Source organism: Myxocyprinus asiaticus, chromosome 18 (genome assembly GCF_019703515.2).
Source record: "Myxocyprinus asiaticus isolate MX2 ecotype Aquarium Trade chromosome 18, UBuf_Myxa_2, whole genome shotgun sequence".
Lineage (NCBI taxonomy): Eukaryota > Metazoa > Chordata > Actinopteri > Cypriniformes > Catostomidae > Myxocyprinus > Myxocyprinus asiaticus.
Window position 1 is genome coordinate 30,194,844 of NC_059361.1, and position 19,326 is coordinate 30,214,169.

A 19,326-nucleotide genomic window follows, 5' to 3' on the forward strand; every position below is an offset into this window, starting at 1 on the left:
AAGCTAACTTTACTGCAGTAATGCAATCAGTTCGGCATTTATGTGTATTACTGCTCCATCTTCAGTGTAAATATGGCTGCTGTCCATTATCAGGTCTGTATGTGCAATGTTATATATATATACACAGCTCTGGAAAAAGTTAAGAGACCACTGCAAAATTATCAGTTTCTCTGGATTTACTATTTATAGGTATTTGTTTGAGTAAAATGAATATTTTTGTTTTATTCTATAAAGTACTGACAACATTTCTCCCAAATTCCAAATAAAAATATTGTCATTTAGAGCATTTATTTGCAGAAAATGACAACTGGTCAAAATAAGAAAAAAGATGCAGTGTTTTCAGATCTCGAATAATGCAAAGAAAACAACTTCATATTCATTTTTAAACAACACAACACTAATGTTTTAACTTAGGAAGAGTTCAGAAATCAATATTTGGTGGAATAACCCTGATTTTCAATCACAGCTTTCATGTGTCTTGGCATGCTCTATACCAGTCTTTCACATTGCTGTTGGATGACTTTATGCCACTCCTGGTGCTAAAATTCACATTGTGCTACATTCATACAAGCAGACAGAGAAGTAAGTTAAAAGTAAGTTTGGAGCAGAGGAAATAGAAATAAACCTTGTGTAAATTGTCAGTTTACGCTAAGCTAAAATGCTATTTCTAGCCATTTTACATGAACATGTTACCAGACACTGTCATATTTTTTATCAAGAAAATTCACGTTGGATCATAATTTCTTTTTTTCTAGTAAGACCTTTGATATTAGGGCAAAAATTATATTCTTGATAATAATTTTTGTATTGTTTTCCTGTAAAAATATCTAAAAATCCTTAAAACAAGATCAGTTAGATTTATCTTGTTTTAGAAACAACACTGCAGAAGATATTTAGGTTTTTCAGAGAATGTATTTTTAACATGTGTATTTGTCTTACTGTACTGGCAGAGTTTTTATAGTCAAAACAAGTGAAAAGAAGTAATCCAAAGTATTTAGAATACGTTACTGACCTTGAGTAATCTAACAGAATATGTTACAAATTACATTTTACAGCATGTATTCTGTAATCTGAAGTGGAATACATTCAAAAGTAACCCTCCCAACCCTGCACACACAGACACACACACACACACACACACACACACACACACACACACACACACACATATATATATATATATATATATATATATATATATATATATATATATATATATATATATATATAACAAGCAAAAACAATAAAAAAAGAGAATGAGCCAGAGAGAAACAGTTTATGTGAGGTTGTGCAATATTTTATTTATATTGTAAATTTACATTACAAGACAGGGAACAGTACATTGTAAGACACAAATAACACGAAGAACACACCAAGTGATAAACAGAACAACAACAAAAAAGATATTACTATTAAAAAGTAATATTTAGGATGGGATGGGGTCATGCGTGAAGCGCTAAATGAGACTGCACTAAAATTATAAAATATGTCGACACAGAGGAACATAAAGCTTCAGTCTTTCTATTTTGTTTCTTAAACTAAGTGCAATATCTAATTGCAATAATATTGTATCTTAATAAAACAACATCTTTAACGGTTGCATGTCTAAATAACAAATACAAAACCAGCATATTTGTTTTCATTGTGTCAACTGTTTTAAATATGTAGACAGCTGAGATTTCGTTTCCGGGTCAAATGTAACCAACGTGGTGCATCCTGCAGCTCAACGTGTGCACCACTTTTAAGTGGCAGAAACAACTCAAAGGGAATTAAACATACGAAAAGGGGATAAGAAGGTAAGAGACTAAATTGCTATTCAAAACCTTTGTTCGGGAACACGGCATTAGGAATGTGATAGCGAAATAAGTAGTTAGCTTGCTTACTTTAGAAATGCAACTTCAGCCAGAACATGTAATTCTGGTCATTTTTAGTTGAGTTATTTAAATAATCACGTTTTATTTGTCGTTTGTGGTTATAGAGACAGTTTGTCACGTCATGTAGTATATTGTCTTTGTATTGGCACAGATCACACACTCTGATCCAAGTATTCTTAATCAAAAGTTAATTCTCTTATTTTCTATGTTATCCTCAGATTTTCTGCGATGGGGGAGTTTAAAGTTCATCGGGTTCGGTTCTTTGATTACATGCCCACCGGAATCAGAGCTTTAGCCTTCCACCCACAAAACGAAAGGATGGCAGTGGCGAGGATGGACGGATCTGTGGAGATCTTTCACTGTTCAGACAACTTTTTTCAAGAAAAGGTAAGCAGTCATGGCTGTTTAAAATGGGCCCTTGTGCCTCAAGCTACCAGAGATCTGTTCATTCAAGAATTTGCAAGGATGCTGATGTCTTTTCTGTGTCCACAGATCATCCCTGGAAGAGAGCAGTGTGGACTAGAGGCTCTGTCTTGGGTTGGGGAGCGTTTGTTCAGTGCAGGATTGAATGGTGAAATTACTGAATATGATTTGACAAATCAGAAAGCCAGATACACTGTAGATGCATATGGAGGGCCAGTCTGGGTCATCACAGGCAACCAACAAGGAACACACTTAGCGGTAGGTCTGGTTTCCCTAAGAGAGCACACATTAATACTATACATTAATATTGACCAGTCATAATAACTGTAAGGTTAATGCATAGCTTACTGTCAGCTGAAATATTGTGCTTTGTGCAGCTGTTTATTGTTTGACCAGTATGAATTTTTCAATGACTTATGTATACATATAATAATGATATGTGATTATTAAGTTATTAATTAACAAATTATGAATGTTTTGCTCTTATCACTAGTACTATGTGTTTTTTGAAGAGTTTTTTTTTTTTTTTTTTATATGGTCAGATATTTGAAATATTATCTTTGTGTGTCTTATATAATATTTTGTAGGTTGGTTGTGAAGATGGAACCGTGAAACTGTTCGAGGTGAATGAAGACAAGATACAGTTTGAGAGAAATTTGGACAGACAGAAAGGTGAGTTTTTTTTTTTTGTTCATGTTTAAAACTTTAAGATGTTTATCATGAAATGCTTGTCTGACCACCTCTTTCCCTATTTCACAGGCCGCATCATCTCTCTGTCCTGGCACCCGTCGGGCTCCAAAATAGCTGCTGGAATGATGGATATGATCCAGGTTTTTAATGTAGAGACAGGTAAACTAAATGTGTCTTTCAGAATATATCATGACAGTCAGTCATGAAGAGTGGGTACAGCTGGTAGATGATCTAATACAGTGGTTCCAAACCCTTTTCCTGGAGGACCCCCAACACTACACATTTTGTATATCTCCCTAATCAAACACACCTGATTCAACTCATCAGCTCGTTTGTGGAGACTCAAAGACCTGAATTGGGAGTGTCAGAAAAGGGAGATATACAAAATTGTTGTGGGGCCTCCAGGAACAGGGTTGGGAACCACTGATCAGATCTAATAAAAAAAAAATAAAAAAAAATATATATATATATATTTTCTTTTAGGGCACTCTATACACAGGATTCTGGTGGACAGAGGGGTGGGGACGTCCCGAAGTAAGGAATGTGTGGTGTGGAGTGTGGTCTACCTCTCAGATGGGACCATCATCAGTGGAGACTCTGTGGGAATGGTCAAAATGTGGGATGATCACACTGGTACACTGATCAAAAGCCACAATGTCACTAAATGTGACGTGCTGGCATTATCAGTCTCTCAGGTGAGATTTGTGTGCAGATGTGTTTATGGCATTATGCATTTTTTTTTTCGACATGTGATATAAGGCTGGGCGGTTTTTCCGATTAATTTGAATTTGCTTTTTGACCAGATTTTGTATTTTTAATTTTTTTTTTAAATCGAAAAATCGAGATTTTGCAAAAAATATTGCAAATGCTAAAGTTACGTTGTAAATCCACCAAAGGCTGAATAAGGAAAAGAAAAATAATTCATAGTGCTTGTCTTAATGCCGCTCCCAATCTGATCAGCTGCACGTGTGTGGCGCGCTCAAAATTAACGTGACAGGTTAACAACACGGAGACTGACATAAAAGACAGTGGTAATATTCCCAGTACGATTGTACACAGTGTGATTGTAGCTCAGCTTCATCCATCATGCATGTATACACCGGCTTAAGACCATTGTAAACGATCTACGGGTTTGGGTATGAAAAGAGGAGACGTTGAGCAGTGACACGCTTCAGGTAGCTTTTATTCTCTCTTTTAAGTTCGTTTGAGTGCTGCCTTCTCAGGGCTGTCTTATTCCTCAGTTCAAAGCAACAAAAAGTCTCAAATAGTTTTTCGAAAACTTCAGCTTCACAACAATAATAATGATCATATAACACACAGTGGGGCATGCCAGTCACTGCGCTCTCGTGTCGTTCTCTCTGCCTTCCTCTGGAGTTTGGCTGTTTTAAAGCATCACTCCACTGTCACTGTAATGAGAAACAGCTGTTAGAAATTATGTCAACCAGCTTGACGAGCCACACCACTCCCTCTCTCCCACGGACAGACACACGACCACGCCCTCATCACCACAACCGTAACTGTATGTTATATAATGTTGATGAACGGTCTCCTGAATAAGTGAATAACATTGATTATCTCATTACAGTGGCACCTGTCAAGGGGTGGGATATATTAGGCAGCAAGTGAACAGTCAGTTCTTGAATTTCATGTAATGGAAGCAGGGAAAATGGGCAAGCGTAAGGATCTGAGCGACTTTGACAAGGGCCAAATTGTGATGGCTAGACGACTGGGTCAGAGCATCTCCAAAACGGCAGGTCTTGCGGGGTGTTCCCGGTATGCAGTGGTTAGTACTTACGAAAAGTGGTCCAAGGAAGCACAACCGGTGAACCGGCAACAGGGTCATGGGCGCCCAAGGCTCACTGATGCGCATGGGGAGCGAAGGCTAGCCCGTCTGGTCCGATCCCACAGTAGAGCTACTGTTGCACAAATTGCTGGAAAACGTAATGCTGGCCATGATAGAAAGGTGTCAGAACACACAGTGCATCGCAGCTTGCTGCGTATAGGGCTGCGCAGCTACAGACCGGTCAGAGTTCCCATGCTGACTCATGTCCACCACCGAAAGTGCCTGCAATGGGCACGTGAGTGTCAGAACTGGATCATGGAGCAATGGAAGAAGGTGGCCTGGTCTGATGAATCACGTTTTCTTTTAGATCATGTGGACGGCCGGGTGCGTGTTTACCTGGGAAAAGATGGCAGCACGATGCACTATGGGAAGAAAGCAGGCCGGCGGAGGCAGTGTGATGCCTCTGGGCAATGTTCTGCTGGGAAACCTTGGGTCCTGGCATTCATGTGGATGTTACTTTGACACTTACTACCTACCTAAAGATTGGTGCAGACCACGTACACCCCTTCATGGCAACGGTATTCCCTGATGGCAGTGGCCTCTTTCAGCAGGATAATGCGCCCTGCCACACTGCAAAAATTGTTCAAGAGTGGTTTGAGGAACATGACAAAGAGTTCAAGGTGTTGACTTGGCCTCCAAATTCCCCAGATCTCAATCCGAATGAGCATCTATGGGATGTGCTGGACCAGAGCTGTTTTGGCGGCACAAGGGGGACCTACACAATATTAGGCAGGTGGTTTTAATGTTGTGGCTGATCGGTGTATATGGCAGAATTAAATATCTGCCGCTCCTTTTTCCATGATGATTCAGATAGATAGCGAATTATTGCTTTTGTTCTGTGATGTGTTTCTAGTGTACTGCATCTATAGCCAACATTTGGCAAGCGATCATTTTGACAAAGTTTGCTGGTTGAATTGTAATAGTAAATTATTTCATTTTGCTGCAGTGTTCAGCGTGAACCGCTAGAGGGCACACCTCTGTCTGCAGGGGTTTATGAATATACACACACATTGTTTGATATACAACCCTAATTGAAAGTTGGGACAGTATGAAAAATGCTAATAAAAACAAAAAGTAGTGATTTGTAAATTATATTCACCCTTTGCTAAGTTGAAAACACTACAACTAAACATTATGTGATGTTTTATCTTGTGAATTTCGTTTTCTTTATTTTTATGTACAGTAGTTTCAAATCGGATGATTGCAACACGCTCCAAAAAAGTTGAGACGGGCAATTTAAGACTAATAACAATTTGATGGGTTAAAATAACAAGGCATTGTGAAACAGGAGATGTTAAACAGGTGAGTCAATCGTGTCATAGTATATAAGGAGCCTCCAAAAACAGCCTAGGCCTTCAAGAGCAAGGATCGTTCGAGACTTTTCAATTTGCCAACAGATGCTTCAGCAAGTAATCCAGCACTTTGAGAACAATGTTCCCCAAAGACAAATTGGAAGGATTTTGGGCATTTCACCCTCTACAGTGCACAATATTAAAAGATTCAAGGAATCTGGTCAAATCTCAAAAGTGTGTAAAGGGCAAGACGAAAACCACTTCTGAATTCACGTGATCACTGATCCCTCAGATGTCACTGTCTTAAAAAAACGTCATTCATCTGTAATGGATAACTTTAGTAAACCTCTGTTAGTCAACACCACTCGCCGCTGCATCCACAGATGCAAGTTAAGACTTTATTATGCAAAGCAGAAGCCCTACATCAACACTGTCCAGAAGCACTGCCGACTTCTCTGGGCTCAGTCTCATCTTAGATGGAAAGTAGAACAGTGGAACTGTGCTTTTTGGTCCAAAGAGTCCACATTTCAAAAAGTTTTTGAAAAACACAGCCGTCTTGTTCTCCGGGCCAAAGAGGAAAAGGACCATCCGAGCTGTTAATAGCGTCAGGTCCAAAAGCCAGTGTCTGTATGGGCCAGGGGTGTGTCAGTGCCCATGGCATGGGTAACTTGCACATCTGTGTGAACACCATGAATGCAGACAGATAACCGTATGAACATATTTTGGAGCAGCTTGTACTGCCATCCAGCACCATCTTTTCCAGGGACATCCCGGCATTTTCAGCAGGACAACTTCAAACCACATACTGGCCGAATAAGCAGAGAGTGAGGGTGCTAGATTGGTCTGCCTGCAGTCCTGACCATCTCCAATTGAGAATGTGCGCTTCATAATGCGCCACACAATGCGACAATGAAGACCCCATACAATTGTGTAGCAAAAGACATATAATGGATGATTGGGGGAAAATTCCATTTTTTAAACTTAAACTTGTGTCTTCAGTGCCTAAATGCTTAAGTGTTATTAGAAGAAATGGTGATGTTTCACAGTGGTAAACACTTGACTGTCCCAACATTGAGTGTGTTGCAATCATCTGATTGATTGTACATTTAAAAAAAACAAAAAACTATGAAATTCACAAGGAAATACATCATGTAATGTGCAGTTGTAGTGCTTTCAATATAGCAAAGGGTGAATATAATTTACAAATAACTCCTTTTTGCTTTTATTAGCATTTTTCATACTGTTCCAACTTTTTGGAATTGGGGTTGTACAATGAGTACTTTCTACTCATTTTCTTGATAATTTATAGATTTCTAGATAACTTTCTAGATAGACTTGATTTAGATAAAATTAATACCCACACTGACTAAGAATTACTTTGTAATTTACTTATTATTTCTGAACATCTGAGTTTATTAGATTAATTAATTTGACATTTACGCTCTGTTGACAACTTCCCCCTGTGGTGCATTTGTAAAAAAAAAATTTTTGCACCTTTGTTTCCTGTAATGAAAATAACTTGGATTTCTCTAACCAGGTTGCCTTGCATTCTAATAAAGAACATGTTATTTGAATCATGAATCGTTCATAAGTTTGATAGAAATATTGAAGGAGTGTGAATAGTGCCCAGCCCTACTGTGAAATTACTACTAAAGGTCGACCGATAGTGGATTTTGCAGATACCGATTACTAAGGTGGTGGAAAAGGCTGATAGCTGATTTATTAAGTTAATTTTGCAAGGCAAATTTTAATAATAACCAGAAAAATTAAGATTTGGTGCATAATGTGGGACTTTTACCTCTAAACAAGCCTGAAATACACCGGGGCATTTTATTAAAACAGTTATAAGAGACTTGGCTCTGTTACAATGCTCCATATGCAAGTATTTAACAAATTAAGCTTTTTATAGCCTATAAATTTACCAGATGAAGAATTTTGTATATATCATTTCACCAGATGAGGTTTGTTGTTGAGGAATAAAATAATGAGGAATAAAAAGCAACTATCAGCACAGATTAATCAGTGAAATCGATATATTGGTCTATCTCTAATTACTAGTTTTTCTAATTTTCCTGCATATATTACATGACATATTTGTAGAATACAGGAAGGAACTGTTCTCCTTGATTGTCTAACTGTGCCCTCTTGAATGACAGGATGAGGACAGCCTTGTCGCTGGTACATCAGAGGGATGTGTGGTGCAATTCCAGTTTATCTCTGTGGTTTTAGATAAGGATGACAAAGAATGGGTGAGAACCAGAACATTTAAGAACCACACGCATGATGTCAGAGCTGTGGCGGAGATCACAACTGCTGTTGTGTCAGGAGGTACTTTTATTTATTTTTTTAAAACTTGAGCCTGGGTTTTTAAAACTTTTTTGGATTTTGAGGGCCGATATATAATTCTAGATATTTTAAAATGTATTTCTAAATGTGGTACATTTAATGATCTATGTGTTTTAACATTTTAGAAGGTAATAATGATTCATGTTTTATTGTTTTTATTAAAAGTTTTCTTTTTTTATTTTGGGGGATCTCCAAAGATTGAAAAGCCCTGTCTTATAAGATTTTAATAGAGCTGCTTTCTGTAGACAGGTTACTGTATGACCAAAGTATTTTTAATTAAAAATGGATTGCACTGATCCTGTCTCAGGCATGGACACACAGCTGGTTGTGAGACCTCTGTTAGACAAGATTGAAGTGAGGTCCTCAGCCTCAGCTCTGAGGAAGATTCACTTTCCACATGTGAGTATTTGTGGGATTTGCGACTGTCATGTAGATGACATGTCTGTAATGGATTCTTCATTAGTGGTTTGCTCTACTTTGTGTCATTACAGAGGAATCTGGTGTCCTGTGCAAGGAAGGCAGGCCTGATGCTTTTCCAGTACCCAAGTTATCTAGAGCTGTGGAGACTCGGGGAAAGTGAAGGAATAGGTGAAAATGTTAAACTCCGAGTGATCCTTGATATATGATGCATAGTTTCTAGCGATTACTTGGACATGAAATGTCTTATTACTTAAAATGTTATCTATTGGTCTTTTGTTTTCAGACATACCTGGAATGAGTTTATCTATAAAAAGAAAGCCAGAGAAACTGCTTCATTTGAAAGTGAAGGTACTGTGCTTGCTTTGAATATTGATTTGTCATATTTTGCATCAAAACGTGACAGGAACAACATTGTGTGGACACACACTTCTCATGTTGCCTCTGTGCAGACAGGAAACAATTCTGCACAGAGGGCAGACTCAAAAAAACATGTGACAAGACAGCTAGACATTTCTTAGATCAGTACCAACGGTAATGGACAACGTTTGAGCTGTTCATTTGAATGTCCATTGATTTTCACTATGGAAAAAAGCTGTGATGAATCTTGAGGAAATATGCAGCATTTACTCACCCTCATGCCATCCCAGATGTGTATGACTTTCTGTCTTCTGCTGAACACAAACAAAGATTTGTAGAAGAATATCTCAGCTCTGTAGGTCCATACAATGCAAGTGAATGGTGACCAAAACTTTGAAGGTCCAAAAGCACAGAAAGGAGCATAAAAGTAATCCACAAGACTCCAGAGTTTAAATCCATGCCTCCAGAAGTGATTTGATAGGTGTGGTTGAGAAACAGATCAATATTTAAGTCATTTCTTACTATAAATCTCCACATTCTCTTTCACATTCCTCTTTTTTTGTTTTTGGCGATTCTAATTCTTCGTGCATATCGCCACCTTCTAGGCGTGGAGGAGAATTTATAGTCAAAAGAGACTTAAATATTGATCTGTTTCTCACTCATACCTATCATATCACTTCTGAAGACATGGATTTAACCAATGGAGTCTTATGGATTAATTTATGCTGCCTTTATGTGCTTTTTGGACCTTCAAAGTTCTGGCCACCTTTCACTTGCATTGTATGACCATACAGAGCTGAGATATTCTTCTAAAAATCTTTGTTTTTGTTCATCAGAAGAAAGAAAGTTACACACATCTGGGATGGCATGAGGGTGAGTAAATGATGAGAGGATTTTCATTTTTTGGTGAACTATCCCTTTAACTTACATATTAAGGAAAGTGTCTTGTAACAGTGCACAGATTTCAAGTTCATTACACACCAAATGGAATAACAAAAATAATGGCCACAGTGATTACACGTTATTCTTCCTATATTGTTTACTCGATCATAAATAATCTATAAAGAAATATATATATGAAACTATACCGTTCAAAAGTCTGTCAGCATTTTTCATTACAAATTATATTAACAGCAAAACAATTTTAGTGAAGACTTGAATTAAAAAAATGCAAAAATAATATTTCTCACTTTTGCTTTAATGGCAGTATGGATTCCTCAAGTTTATGTAAAACCTTCCATGTTATCCCAACATGACTTGAGAATGTTACAAAGAGCATCAGCTAGCACAAAAATAAGAGGGAGCATTTCACATGAATATATAAGTGTTACATTTATTATAATCATTTCCTCAACTAACCATATTGATTAGTCATCAGTTTTAACTTTATGTAGAATGCGGTAAGAATTGTGTTACATTCATAGTGCTCAAATGAATGAAGTGATTGAGCTTTGATGTTTATCTGCAGGGTGAGGAGCACATTTGCTGCAGTGCCGTGTCTCTGTGTGGAGATTGGATTGCTTACTCCACAGCAAGCAGTTTACGGCTTTACAAACTAAACTGTGACAATAACAATGTCAGCATTACCAAGGTAAATTTCCATAGAGCTGCATGACAGTCCATTACCTGGGTTTAAATCGTGCTAAAGAAATTCATAAGAATCCACTGTAAAGAATTGAGTCTCTTGAAATGGCATCAGATAAAAAATAATTAAAAATGGATTAAATATTAAACCAGCATTTTCCTTTTTTTTTTTTTTTTTTCTTGTAGATATCCAAGCTCCCAAAGGTCCTCAGCTCAGCCAATCAGCTTTACTTCTCTTCAGACTCCTCCCATTTGTTTTCTGCCTCCACACTGTCATTGGTGCACATGGTCTCTCTCAGCCAATCAGGGTGCAAGTTTGTGGGCACCCTTAAGCCTAAGTCAGGTGAGAGGACTATAGATAAGTAAAACATTTTTTTTTAAATAGATGGCTATGAAATCATGTTATTGTTTTTTTGTTTGTTTTTTTTTTTCTCCCCTTTTCTCCCCAATTTGGCATGCCCAATTCCCAATGTGCTTTAAGTCCTCGTGGTGGCGTAGTGACTCGCCTCAATCCGGGTGGCGGAGGACAAATCTCAGTTGCCTCCGTGTCTGAGACCGTCAATCTGCACATCTTATCACATGGCTTGTTAAGCACATTACCGCAGAGATGTAGTGCGTGTGGAGGCTTCATGCTATTCTCCGCGGCATCCATGCACAACTCCCCACACACCCCACCGAGAACGAGAACCACAGTATAGCGACCACGAGGATGTTAACCCAACATGACTCTACCCTCCCTAGCAACCAGGCCAATTGGTTGCTTAAGAAGCCTGACTGGAGTCACTCAGCACGCCCATATCATGCTATTGTTATAAACTGTATCAGAATGACAATATGAATGGCTTTTGCAAATGTTTTGTTATGTAACATTTCTCTGTATTCTTCATCTCCAGGTTCTCATCAGGCCATTCACTTATTAGCAGCTAGTGAAGATGGCAAGTGGTTTGCCTCTGCAAACAGTGACCATGAAGTTCATGTCTACAATCTTCAGACACGGAAAGTGAGTATTATTACCCCATTGTTGGTCGACACTCCTTGATAAAGTTGTACCCTCTGTGTTTATTAATGACAGAGGATGCTAGTTTACAGTAATGATTAGGGCCGGAAATTGCCACAGACCTCCCAATACGATTTTACCACGATATTTCCTAGCCAATTCAATATGTATTGGGATTTGATGTTTTGATCTAAAAATGTCATAAAAATATTGACTTTTTCTCAGAAATAAATGTCTATTGAAGAACAGTTGTGTCTGAAATGACAATTGTTTTCACTCTGTAATATATAATTTGCAGGTAAATGTAGGGATGTGCAAAACTAGCAATTTAAAACTACTAATCGACCAGTCGGTGCGTTGTCTGAGCTGGGCGACTAGTTAGTGCCAAGGAACCCATGTATAAGTCTGCATTATGTCCATTTGCATTCAGCAAATAAAAATATACAATGTATCATTTTATCTAATCAAACTAATGTTGTTATTTTAGAACATAAAATATAACATAAATTACCATAGATTATTGCTATTACCATAATTATAATTTTGCAACATACAAATGGAAGCTAAAAAGTAAACTTGTTCAAGAACCATTTCTGGGGCTGTACTGAATTATGACTCGCATGACAATTCACCTGTAGTCCGAATGTTGATGCATGTTATTTGCATATGCATCCTGAGATAGTCTGAGATCCTGTGCAGCATTCTCTTAGACAACACTGTTCTTACAAACTGCTCCCAGATGACTGACAGAGAAAACAAAATTGAGAACTCAAAATTTGCACGTTCTGCAAGACACAGTCGCACTGCACACGTGGGTGCCAAAGCGCAAATGCAAATCAGATCGTGCATCGCCTGCATTTCTTTCGTCTGTTCTTCAAAATATAATCAGGTGTGTTTCCTCAAGCATGCGTCTTTTTGTCTGGCAGCATTTCTTGTCGACAGTGGCAGGTAAATGTACGAAATAACCCACCACTGCATTAATATCCTGGCTGTTGGATTATAAATACTTAAACATGTAGTTTACGCCATCCAACAGTTTGATTATAACTTTTTACAGCTAAACTATTTATTTTTATATATATATATATATATATATATATATATATATATATACACATATACACTCAGTACTGTGCAAAAGTTTTAGGCACTTATGAAAAATAAGTAGGGAGGATGTCTTCAAAAATAATGCCATAAATAGTTTTCATTTATCACTTAATGTCATACAAAATCCAGTAAACATAAAAAAGCTAAATCAATATTTAGGTGTGACCACCTTTGCCTTTAAAACAGCACCAATTCTCCTAGGTACACCTGGACACAGTTTTTCTTGGTTGTTGGCAGATAGGATGTTCCAAGCTTCTTGGAGAAATCACCACAGTTCTTCTGTCTATTTAGGCTGTCTCAATTGCTTCTGTCTCTTTATGTAATCTCAGGCTGACACGATGTTCAGTGGAGGGCTTTGTGGAGCCATAACATCTGTTGCACGGCTCCCTGTTCTTCTATTCTAATCTTTTCTATTTGCAAAAGTAATGTTTGGGAGTCTAACATTTATCTTTCCTATTGACACACTAAAACTGAAGATATAAATAACCATCTTAAGACACATTATGTTGCTTTTGTGAAACATCTTATGTGCCTAAGACTTTTGTACCTAAATGTGTGTATGTATGTGTGCATGCGTGCGTTCAAACGATCGATCGATCTCCCCTTTTTTATCCCAATTTGGAATGCCCAATTCCCACTACTTAGTAGGTCCTCATGGTGGCGCGGTTACTCTCCTCAATCCGGATGGTGGAGGACAAGTCTAAGTTGCCTCAGCTTCTGAGGTCGTCAATCCGCGCATCGTATCACGTGGCTCTGTGTGCATGACACCTCGGAGACTCTCAGCATGTGGAGGCTCATGCTACTTTCTGCGATCCACGCACAACTTACCACATGCCCCATTGAGAGCGAGAACCAGTAATCGTGACCACGAGGAGGTTACCCCATGTGACTCTACCCTCCCTAGCAACCAGGCCAATTTGGTTGCTTAATAGACTTGGCTGGAGTCACTTAGCAGGCCATGGATTTGAACTCGTGACTTCAGGGGTGGTAGTCAGCGTCAATGCTCGCTAAGCTACCCAGGCCCCCACAGATAAACTATTTATTAAAGCAGTGTCAGACAGAATCTGCAGAATGACTTCAGACAAATACTCTCCACATCATCTCAAATAAACTTTTGGATTATGCATAATAACAGAACATTGATCACAGCAGAGGATTTTGAGGTCCAACAGTGAACAAGCGGCACTTGATGGCTGTAACAGTGGTGCATTAAAGGACTAAACGTAGAGAATTAAAGAGACTAAACTTCTCAGAGAAAACCTGTTAGTGTGGAACTCTGCACAAATAAAGCTACTTATATTTATCCATTAATCATTGTAGCATTAAGAAAAACATTTTTTTTTTTTTTTTTATTAAATAAAAAAATCTATTTTTCATCAGAGAGACCATTTTAAATTCGTTTGGCTCAAGAATCGTGATTTGTAACAATCAGTTTTTTCCCCAGCCCTAGTAATGACCTAACCTCATATGTTTCAGGTTCATTGCACAGTTCCTATATACAGTTCAGCTGTCAGCGCCATGGGAATACACCCAACCACAAACTGTCTGTTCATGGTACATGCAGATCAACAGGTAATCAATGGGTAATCAGTTATTCATAAATAATTCACAAAGACACTGGAAATACAAGTGTGGTTTAATTATTTCCTTGGCTCATGTGATCTTCGTTCACCACAGATGTTTGAGTACTCTATAGAGCAGAAACAGTATACAGATTGGAGTAGATTGGTGCACAGGAAGGGGCTTCATCGTATCTGGTGGGAAAGAGACACACCGGTGACCAATGTCATGTTTAACCCCCAAAATCCTTCCCACGTCATCCTACATGATATGTACATGCTCTGCATCATCGACCAAAGCCTGGTGAGACAACTGTGCTATGCTCTCTCCATTTAGTAGGGATGGAAATCGAGAATCTGAAAATGAATGATTATGATGTTCAACAATTTTATGCAGAGCTATAGTCGGTTGGGTTTAAGAGAAATCCTAAAAAAAGTTGCTAGGTAACAATTTTTTTTTTTATTACTACGGTTTTATTGAAGCTGGTGAGGGCGTGGTGTGCAATAAGATTTGTTTTTTTTGCCCCCAAACATTGTCTGTTCTTTCTTTCTTTCTCAAAAATGCTCAAAAAATAGTTTAGAACAATTAACTGGGCCATCTATACTGATCCTTTAAGCAACTGTTATTAATCTGTGTTTTGTGCATAATTGAGTTAGTTATAAAGCTAGTGATTTTATGATCATTTTCTATGTATTTACAAACGTGTGCCTTTTCTAGCCTCTTCCTGATGAGAAAACTCAGTTCTACAACCAGATGACCCTGAAAAGCCTCCCAGAGGAACAAAGGAAATCCCATAGGCATGCTTTCAAAGTCTGCAAGACCTTCAAGGTGTGCATGACCTTCATACATATGAATTAGGGCTGTCAATCGATTAAAAATTAAATCAAATTAATTACATGAAATCCAGACATATCAGTATTTGCTGAAAGGCCCCCCAAAAAGATGATTCAATATAAATTATACATTTAAATAATTGTATATAATAAAAATAATGACTGAATTGATTTATTGTGGCAGAAGAGTAAAGCATTGATAAGACAATACAAAAAGTGACTCAAAAGAAGTCAATAAATTGTTTTTGTTCCCATCTCATTGAACAAGCCTACAGTCGACAGAAATCCATTGCAATTGAGTTCATTAATCTGTCCTGTTCTCGCAGAAAGCATCTTGCATTTCATCTGTGCTATTTAATTGTTGGTCTGTGTACATGTGCGTCAGATGGACCCTTTTGAAGCATCTCGCTGGTTTTCAGCATCATAAATGCTGCATTTTTAGGATGCTGTGTCAAGTTAAAAGTAGTTAAAACTTTTAAAATGCATCTCAACATCCCTGCATTCTGTTATGCTTTTACAGCTGTAAAGAACGTGTCCTGGATGAACAGCTCTCAATGACTACGTTTACATGGACACCAGAAAGCGGCTTATTGCGAGAAAGTAGTGTTCACGTTTACATGCACAGTTAAAGTGGTGTGCTCTTTACTCCCGTATACAGTTGAAGTCAGAAGATTACATACACTTAGGTTGAAGTCATTAAAATTTATTTTTTAACCACTCCACAGATTTAATATTAGCAAACTATAGTTTTGGCAAGTCATTTAGGACATCTACTTTGTGCATGACACGAGTAATTTTTCCAACAATTGTTTACAGACAGATTGTTTCACTTTTAACTGACGATATCACAATTCCAGTGGGTCAGAAGTTTACAAACACTAAGTTAACTGTGCCTTTAAGCAGCCTGCAAAATTCCAGAAAATTATGTCAAGCCTTTAGACAGTTAGCCAGTTAGCTTCTGATAGGAGGTGTACTGAATTGGAGGTGTACCTGTGCATGTATTTTAAGGCCTACCTTCAAACTCAGTGCCTCTTTGCTTGACATCATGGGAGAATCAAAAGAAATCAGCCAAGACCTCAGAAAAAAATTTGTGGACCTCCACAAGTCTGGTTCATCCTTGAGAGCAATTTCCAAATGCCTGAAGGTACCACGTTCATCTATACAAACAGTAGTACGCATGAATAAACAGCCATCGTACTGCTCAGGAAGGAGATGCATTCTGTCTCCTAGAGATGAACGTAGTTTGGTGCAAAAAGTGCAAATCAATCCCAGAACAACAGCAAAAGACCTTGTGAAGATGCTGAAGGAAACAGGTAGACAAGTATCTATATCCACAGTAAAACGAGTCCTATATCGACATAACCTGAAAGGCTGCTCAGCAAGGAAGAAGCCACTACTCAAAAGCACCATAAGAAAACCAGACTACAGTTTGCAGTGCAGATGGGGACAAAGATCTTACTTTTTGGAGAAATGTCCTCTGGTCTGATGAAACTGAAATCGAACTCTTTGGCCATAATTACCATCGTTATGTTTGGAGGAAAAAGGGTGAGGCTTGCAAGCCAAAGAACACCATACCAATCGTGAAGCATGGGGGTGGCAGCATCATGTCGTGGGGGTGCTTTGCTGCAGGAGAGACTGGTGCACTTCACAAAATAGATGGCATCATGAGGAAGGAAAATTATGTGGATATATTGAAGCAACATCTCAAGACATCAGCCAGGAAGTTAAAGCTTGGTCGCAAATGGGTCTTCCAAATGGACAATGATCCCAAGCATACATCCAAAGTTGTGGCAAAATGGCTTAAGGACAACAAAGTCAAGGTATTGGAGTGACCATCACAAAGCCCTGACCTCAGTTCGATAGAAAATTTGTGGGCTGAACTGAAAAAGCATGTGCGAGCAAGGAGGCCTACAAACCTGACTCATTTACAGCAGTTCTGTCTGGAGGAATGGGCCAAAAAAGTATTGTGAGAAGCTTGTGGAAGGCTACCCAAAACATTTGACCCAAGTTAAACAATTTAAAGGCAATGCTACCAAATACTAACAAAGTGTATGTAAACTTCTGACCAACTGGGAATGTGATGAAAGAAATAAAATCTGAAATAAATAATTCTCTCTACTATTATTCAGACATTTCACATTCTTAAAATAAAGTAATGATCCTAACTGACCCAAGACAGGGAACGTTTTCTATGATTAATTGTCAGGAATTGTGAAAAACTGAGTATAAATGTATTTGGCTATGGTGTATGTAAACTTCTGACTTCAACTGTACATGCGGCTCGGTCAGAAAGCAACTTTCTCCACAGCAACGTAATTTCCCTGCTCTGCTTGTGTAAATAACACATGATATCAGAGGAAGACTTCACTATTTTCATTCCCTGTTGCTTCGCTTTATTTCCAGATAATACAGAGTTGTTGCTGTGTTTGTTTTCTTAACTTTCTATCATGACCTGCAGTGTAATAGTGGGGTTTCACTCTTACCTTAAACTCTTGGATTTCCACCAATGTAAGAGCGGATATACAGTACGCAAACGTGTGGGACTGTTGATATTTTAAATGTGTGTATAAATGGGTATAGTTAAGTGTATGTGCTTTTCCCACTGTACTCCCAGAAATGTTGAATTTATTTCCACTGTGTTGACATGTTGTGGGGCTCCATCCTATGACGTTTGTAATCCGGTCTGTTCACGCACATGCGCACTCTTCAGAAACCTGTTAGAACTCTGCTTATGCATTTACATGGCCACATAAGCCGTGTTCTCTGAGAGAAACCTTGGTGTGTTAAATCGCTTTCTTGTAATCCCTTAAACGGCGCAGGGAAATCGGCGTTCTTGTTTACATGTTTCAGAACGCTGCTAACTGCAAAAACCCTGGAATAAACTGCTTTCTTGAGTGCATGTAAACGTGGTCATTGTGTGTTTGTGCGTCTTGTGAGGTTTGTTGAGGTGCATTGACTTTCCCCCTGCTCATGCAGCTCGTAAAAACAAACTCTGTACTTCAAGGTTGAATTGCTCCACTGGTAGGAAAATGCGTTCTTACGGTAGCTTGATTAATTGCATAAAAATATTAACACGCTTTTTTTTTTTTTTTTAATAATTAATTGCACTAAATTCATGCGTTAAATCGCAAATATTAATGCAAATGCAAATATTTTCTTTTGAATGATAAAAGGTGCATTGACTATTGTTTGCTGTTTCTCCTTAGGAGATCCTGTATGTGGAACTGATGTCAAATCAGTCTCTGGTGGTGGTTGAGCGCCCTCTAACAGACATCAACACTCAACTGCCTGCACCCATCAAACAGAAGAAATTTGCCACATAAGGACAAACCTTCGCAACTGTATGAATGTGGCCTGTATGAGGAAGTGTGTTTTCTTAAATTAGGTTACAAATTATGTTGAGCTCTGTTCCCCCATCCTTTGTAAAAACTGCTGAGACAGTATTAAAAAGAAATATTTACTGTATCACCTTTGTTGGTATTATTTCCTGAAAGGTGTATTATGATGTCATTAAGTATGTTCTCTCTTTAGTTGTTCATCATTTATTTGAACCCTTATAAAAAAATACAATGTTCATTTTTGGTTGCATTAGAAATGCACAATACCAAAAACTAAATCATCAATCTATTACACCTTTGAAAAACAACACACAGTCTGTGAATATCTTTGTCAACTCATTTTATTTGGAAATACAAGACAGTCATATTGCAGCACCAGTTTTGACCATAGATTTGGTTCAATGGATTTGAGTTGAGATTGAGGGTTATATTGTGATTTGTCAAACCTTTCAAACTCTTCAAGCTTATCAGAGAGTGGTAGAGTAAGACTGCACAGTGAGTCATTGGCTTAGTAAACCTATTGATTGAAGCACCGTATGAAACAAACATTTCACAGTGATAGACAGCACAGTATCTGGAGTATAACTGTTACTTGGTTACAGGCAGTAGTTTAGGTAAACACCTAAATGATGAGGATTTTTTTTTTTTTACCCAGACTATTC

At 38.1% G+C, this 19,326-nt stretch overlaps 1 protein-coding gene across 1 annotated transcript; it reads left to right on the top strand.

The window, feature by feature from the left end:
* The first annotated feature begins 1,692 nt into the window (after nt 1–1,692).
* LOC127455897 (U3 small nucleolar RNA-associated protein 4 homolog) lies at nt 1,693–18,791 on the top strand. Its single transcript, XM_051724071.1, has 17 exons — nt 1,693–1,796; nt 2,093–2,261; nt 2,367–2,555; nt 2,885–2,969; nt 3,057–3,146; nt 3,471–3,682; nt 8,279–8,450; nt 8,776–8,867; nt 8,960–9,056; nt 9,172–9,236; nt 10,714–10,836; nt 11,016–11,172; nt 11,723–11,829; nt 14,410–14,505; nt 14,611–14,796; nt 15,211–15,321; nt 18,533–18,791. The coding sequence occupies exons 2-17, from the start codon at nt 2,103–2,105 to the stop codon at nt 18,647–18,649; spliced, it is 2,058 nt and encodes a 685-aa protein (XP_051580031.1). The 5' UTR covers nt 1,693–1,796; nt 2,093–2,102; the 3' UTR covers nt 18,650–18,791.
* Nucleotides 18,792–19,326: the final 535 nt, after the last annotated feature.

Excerpts from the sequence above, each read along its gene's own strand:
- LOC127455897 (XM_051724071.1), top strand. The coding sequence starts at position 2,103 with ATGGGGGAGTTTAAAGTTCATCGGGTTCGGTTCTTTGATTACATGCCC. Across the intron at positions 2,970-3,056 it reads AAATTTGGACAGACAGAAAG|GCCGCATCATCTCTCTGTCC; the intron begins GTGAGTTTTTTT and ends CCTATTTCACAG. Across the intron at positions 9,057-9,171 it reads CGGGGAAAGTGAAGGAATAG|ACATACCTGGAATGAGTTTA; the intron begins GTGAAAATGTTA and ends TTTTGTTTTCAG.